This window comes from Carlito syrichta, unplaced genomic scaffold (assembly GCF_000164805.1).
Source record: "Carlito syrichta isolate Samal-C Ts95f unplaced genomic scaffold, Tarsius_syrichta-2.0.1 Scaffold304012, whole genome shotgun sequence".
NCBI lineage: Eukaryota > Metazoa > Chordata > Mammalia > Primates > Tarsiidae > Carlito > Carlito syrichta.
This window is the reverse complement of record NW_007248108.1, coordinates 54,592-60,591: the sequence shown is the minus strand read 5'-3', so window position 1 is coordinate 60,591 and position 6,000 is coordinate 54,592. Positions and strand designations below refer to the sequence as shown.

The following is a 6,000-nucleotide window of genomic DNA, read 5'->3' as shown; positions in this document are numbered from 1 at the left end:
TTTGGTTGACTTCCATGAGACCTCTGTGGAAATTTTCATTTTAAATGGTGTCTGCCCAGAAAATGTCACTTTTCATAATTAACCTCTTGTGCAAGAAAATCAAAATACGTTTCCAGCACAGAAGAAGTTTGTTAACATTTTCACCATGAATGCTTCCAAATGGTCAGTATCACAGAACTAGAGTGCTTCTCAGAATTCAGAAGCAAAATCTAGTCTTTTGATTAGTTTTAAGGCTTCCCACTGAAAGCAGACAGATTGGATCCCTTCTCTAATGTTCTTGAGAAAACAGGTTTAATCCCTCAAGGAAGACTGACTGAAATCACATGGTGATGTTTAAACTTTCAGTTACTCACAACAGAACTTCCAGGAACCCAAACAAAATCTTCCCCAGAGCCTCAGTGCCCATAGTAGAGTTGGTCTGGCTATAGCAACAGTGTTCTCGGGCCAAGGGCCTCCCTGGCATGTCCTGCTGCAGACTAGTGGGCTGGGGGCACAAAAAAAGCACCCACTGTGTCCTGGCACAGAAAGATTCGCTGTTATCATGGAGCTGAACAATAACAGTAACATTGTGACATCACTAACTGTTAGGAGGTACAAACAAAAATTAAAGGGATGAGGGCAAGAAGTGTTGGGTTAAGGAACATAAACCACTGGGTGGTCTGGGCAGTTCTTGTGGGGAATGTGCACAGTTTTTCAGTGTCCCCAGTTTGCACCCTTTGGGGGTTGAGGTCCTCCCTGGTACAGTCATGCCTCCAATTTTATATCCAGTAGTAATGTCCACATCAACATGAGCTATGAGGCCATGTAATATCACTGTGTGAAAAACTAGTAAGAGGGTCTGTCATTCTCTGCTCAACCATCACCATTGTATCCCTGCCCCACTCACACCCACCCCACGGGATGGACAGGCCAAGGTCCCAACCCAAGTGAATGAGTCACCCTTAGAGTTTTGCTACTCAGAAGGGTCCGAGGACCAACAGCATGAATGTGGCCAGCTTGAATGTGCACACAAACTGCCTGGGCTTCTTATGAAAATGCAGATTCTGAATCAGTAGGTCTGGGGCAGAACCTGAGAATTTTCATTCCCAGAAAAGCTCCCTGGTGATGCTGCTGGTCCACAGACCACACTTTGAGTAGCAAGCAAAGTTCTAGGGTTCTGCTTATCTTGGTTGTTGACATTTAGATTTCCTTCCTCTGTCCTTTTGACATTGATTGGGATCAGGTGTGATGAACTTCAAAAAGTGCCTGTGTTCATCTGCAGTTTGATTTCCTAGTCAGCAGCTTACCTAGAAGCACAGCATCATTCAGTCAATCCAACCAGATTCTCTGAGGGAAGGCCTGGCCCTCAGTATTGTTGGGTGATCCTCACGTACACCAGGCTTGAGATGCCCACTGGGTAGCCCTCACAGCTGACTTCCCTCAAGTAGAGAAAGCTCTCCACCCACGGGTCATCCTGCCCGGGTGATTGGTTCTACTCTTATCTCACATCACTTTTTCCTCACCATGGAAAGTGTGCAAATGTTCCCAGCACAAGCATGATGCCTTTTTAGGCATCATACTTATGTGTCCTCCCCCACTGGCTCTGCCCCACCACATGGCAAACCTGAATAGTCCCCCAAGCCCAGAGGGTTGTAAAACCTTCCAGAAAATGCAGAGTCACCCTGCTTTTCCTGCCTGACAAGTCAATCTTCCAGGCACCCCTGCCCACACAGAGCCTGCACCATTCACACTAGGAGGTCTGGGGGATGCACAGGAGACTCTGGGCTGACCATGAAAGTGCTGTGATGTTTCCTCTTTTTTGTGATGTTCCCTTTCCTGGAAAATCTAAGACAAGAAGGCTCAGGGGTGGACCGTTTCTCTTAGAGGACACCTCTGGAGTTCCCATTGCAAAGTTCAGGAATAGGAGGTGTGTCCCTTGAAGGGGAAATCATTGAGATCCTACAATAGAAGGAGAAGGAGGGACCCGTAGCCATGTGTGTCTGGTCCAAGGGGGCAGGAAGTAGATCCCTTTTGAAACTTAAGTGTGGGAATTTTATATGTAGATTCTTTTCATTAAACTACACAAGAGTCATTAAACTGCATGAGTTTCCAGACAAGCATTTGCCTGTTTAGAAAACCATTTAACTCAGGTACAGACATATGTCTTGATTGGCTGCTTTCTGTTTGGCCTCTTACTTTGTGACTTAGCCAGCATCGTAGGCTTCTGGGAACTGACTGTGAGTGATTCTGTGATATTGCAGGAGTGACCCTGATGAGAAGCAGAAATGGGGAAAAAACTGGATCTTTCCAAGCTTACTGATGAAGAGGCCAAGCATGTCTGGGAAGTTGTTCAGCGGGACTTTGACCTTCGGAGGAAAGAAGAGGAAAGACTTGAGTGAGTGTGCTTTGCTGAACCCTTGTGGCCTGGGGTCCCCGATGTCTCCCTGTGGTCTGTCACCTGGGTGCTGTCCAGATGGGTAGACAATCAAGTACAGATGAAGAGTGTTCAATGGGAAGCCAGGATCTGGGATGCAAGTTCTACTTTCTGGCCTCAGTTTCCACACTGAGGAGATCTGATTCAATTGTTCTCTGAATTGTTCTATTTCAATTTGATCCAACTTCCAGGTGACATCTAAGCCAGGCAGTACTTAGGCCACAGCATTTGAAGAATAAAAGAGAACACAAGGTGATACATGGGGAATGTCTTGATGTCCTTCTGCAACAGCCAGAACAGTAGAACCAAAGGGCTTCAGGTAGTGTCCCACCCTTACCATGGGTGACTCTAGCATTGTTTCATCCCCCTCTACCCAATGACTGGGCTAAAACCCACCCATTTTTGTTCACTCCTCCCTCTACCTCACATCTTTCTTCCTCTGACCTTCTAAAGTTTGTCTATCCACTGAGCTCCCTTGTTATATCTTTCTATAGTCTCTTTTGAGGGTTGGATTAGTCTATTGAGAAGACATTTGAGCAAAGACTCAAAGGTGAGGAAAGTAGCCGAGTGACACCCAAAATGCTGCTCTCAGTGACAAGTGGAGGGAGCCGCTGAAAACAGCAAAAGAAAGCCTGATGTGTTCTAGGGAGAGAGTAGGCCAGCATAGGTGGAGCAGGGGCATCGGAGATGTAACAGGATGGGGAGGGAGTTCGTGCAGGTCAGGTCGCCACAGACCTTTACAGAAACTTTGGCCTTACTCTAAGTCACTGCAGGCCTTAGAGCAGAGCACCAAGTCCTGACTTCTGTTGTACAGCGGTGGGTGGCTGAGAAGTGTTCAGGTGCACTTTGCAGGCAGAGCCAGCAAGCTTGTCCATGGATTGGATGTGAGGCCTCTGATATTAGAAGGGTCAAGGGTGACTCCAAGGCTGTGACCTGAGTAACTAAGAGGATGGAGTTGAGGTCAACTTGGCTGGGGAAGGTACAGATGGAGTGGGTTTGGGGGAAGGGGTCTCAGTCACATTGGACTGAGACTGTCCCTTAGATACCTTGTGGACATGTTGAGCAGGCAGTTGGACACACATATTCATCTGGAGTTCAGAAGACATAATTATGAGAGCTTCCACCATGTAGATGGTATTTGTATTAGTTTCCTAGGACTCCTGTATATGTAATTTGTAAACTAAAATTTAGTGGCTTAAAACACAAGTCTATTTCCCACAGTTCTGGAGGTCAGAAGTTCTAAAACCAAGGTATCCTCAAGGCTACATTCCAGCTGAAGGCTCAGGGGAAGAATCTATTTCCTGGCCTTTTCCAGCTTCTAGATGCTACCCAAATTCTTTGATTACGGCCCCTTACTCCATCTTTGAGGCCATCAATATAACATTCTAATTTCTTTCTCTTGCTCCCTCGCTCTCTCCCTCTCTTGTGCTCACTCTCGCTGTGTATGTCTCATCTCTGCTCTGTGGTTACATCTAAGGACACCTGTGAACCTGTGATTACATTTAGGCACTACCTGTGTTTCCAGAATAATATCCCCATCTCAAGATTCTTAACATAATCCCACCCGCAAAGTCTCTTTTGCAATGTAAGGTAACATATTTTCACGGGTTCTGGGGACTAGGACGTGAATGTCTTTGGGTGGACAGGCATTATTCAGCTGACCCCAGTATTCAAAGCTATGGGACTGAAGGAGACCATGCTGGGAGGGAATTTGGAGAAAGGTCAGCCCTCAGGCAACTTCAATGTGAGCATGTTGAGGAGGCAGAGCACCAACAAAGGAGACAGAAGGAATAGGGGTGAGAGGGGTCTCTGGGCCCCCACACTGAACAGAGTCCATGACAAACTATTATATGTGGTCTAGCTCCAGGCCATAGTAAGAGGCACCAGGTGAGAAGGGCCTGGTCAGTGCCACCCTCTGGGCTGTCTTCCATTCTCCCCTCGGCCTTGGACCTTCAGTCACCCTTGGCTTTTCTTTCACCCATTGGCCTCTAGGGAAGGCCCATCCTGCTGGGCCCTAATGTGGCCATCACCAGCCTGGTGCCCACAGCAACTTTGACCCACGAGCAGGGGCTGCCAACCAGTAAGCAACTGACCCTAGAGCTGCCCACCGGGTCCTCCTTGTGGGCAGAACAATGTGGTTTCCTGGGCCCTGCCCTCGCCCTTCCTCCCTCAAGCATTAGATGGCTTCTTTACCACATTTGGAAGTTCTTCACTCTCTTTCTCATTCTGTCTCTGAAAACTCAAGTGTTCTCTTGCTGTTTAAACCAGAACAGCTCACTCTGCCTCAGCCTTGGCATCCGGCTATGCTGAGGGCAAGTCATCGTTCTCATCTCTAGAACCACCTTCCCAGAGGTGGCTCATACCTTGTCTCCAAGGCAAATCTGGCTGTTGTCGGCCCTATTTTAAATGGCAACTTCTACCATTTTCTATGCATATAGGAATGCAGATAAATTGAAAGTGGCGGAGAAACCTCAATCTCCAGGGGATGCCAGGCAGTCAGGGCTCTTGTGGCAGTCAGCCCATCTCTGGTCCAGGCTTGTCTGAAGTGGGTTTAGCAGAAAGTTCCATGTGTTTCTTGCACATGGATCACCCCCTTCTGACATCTGTCTTTCCTTATTTCATGTTTCTTTGGTCATTTCACATTGTAAAGAAGAGACACACCCAGGTAACCTCTAAGTCCTCTCAGAAAGGAAATGTCCTAGAAGGATACAGGTTCTGATGTACCAGGTGGTACAGCCAGAGTCACTTTGCTTGTTCAGAAGTGCCTAAGGGAGTTCACTCAGAATAAGCCAGTGGTAGGGCAGGGTAATGCTCAGGTCCAGCCAGTCAGGGTTGGTGTGTAATTGGCCCACTCTGCTGTGTCTTCTTGGCCAGTCATGTGGTTAGAGGGTGGACTTGTTAAATACCCCAAATGCCTATCTGATGGGAAGAGGTTGTGTGCAGCATTTTCTTACCATAGAGTATTATGTTGAATATGTAAGTGTGCAGAAGCAGAATATGGAAAGTCTATGTCAAGGTCATGTTAAGTCAAGAATACTGAAGCCCGAATGGCATTACCATAATTGGTTCTTACTCTGCAAATATAGTTCTAGCTGGTGATACACTTGGGAGGTAGAGAATCATGTAAACAATGGGGGTTTGGCAAAGGGGTTTTTGAGTTTCTTATTTATTTTAATGTCTTTGTCTCCTGTTGACTGTCCTATTGGTTAAATATGTCACTAAAAGTAGAGCTTCATCTACCTATGAGAAACCTTTTCCAAGTCCTGTAAGAGCCCAGGGAGGTAGCAGGACCCAAAGCCAATGGGTATGAGGCCATGCAGACACAATGAACACTGTAAGCTGGGACACACAGGTTGAAGTTCTGCTCACTGGTCATTGTTGATGCTCAGAAACGGCACAGTTAATCAAGTGTAAAAAACTAAAGGTTCTTGGCACCAAAACTTGCTCTGCAGAGGAGTTGGCTAAATTACCAACAGTCCCTGATGAAACGGAAGATAGCTTTTCTAGTCATAAGCCTCCTTCTTTGCAGCCTTCTATCATTGTTAATCTGCGTGTTTAACCAATTTCAACATAAGCAGTCATTTGTG

General features: G+C 46.7%; 1 protein-coding gene across 1 annotated transcript in view; it reads left to right on the top strand.

The window, feature by feature from the left end:
- Positions 1-2,239: 2,239 nt before the first annotated feature.
- The window catches only part of MLPH (melanophilin), a gene marked incomplete at its 3' end in the record, with an annotated part of 57,052 nt that continues 53,291 nt past the window's right edge, over positions 2,240-6,000 (top strand). Inside the window, exon 1 of the mRNA XM_008059374.1 lies at positions 2,240-2,374. Coding sequence (XP_008057565.1) covers positions 2,265-2,374 — 110 coding nt within the window. The remainder of the gene's footprint in view (positions 2,375-6,000) is intronic.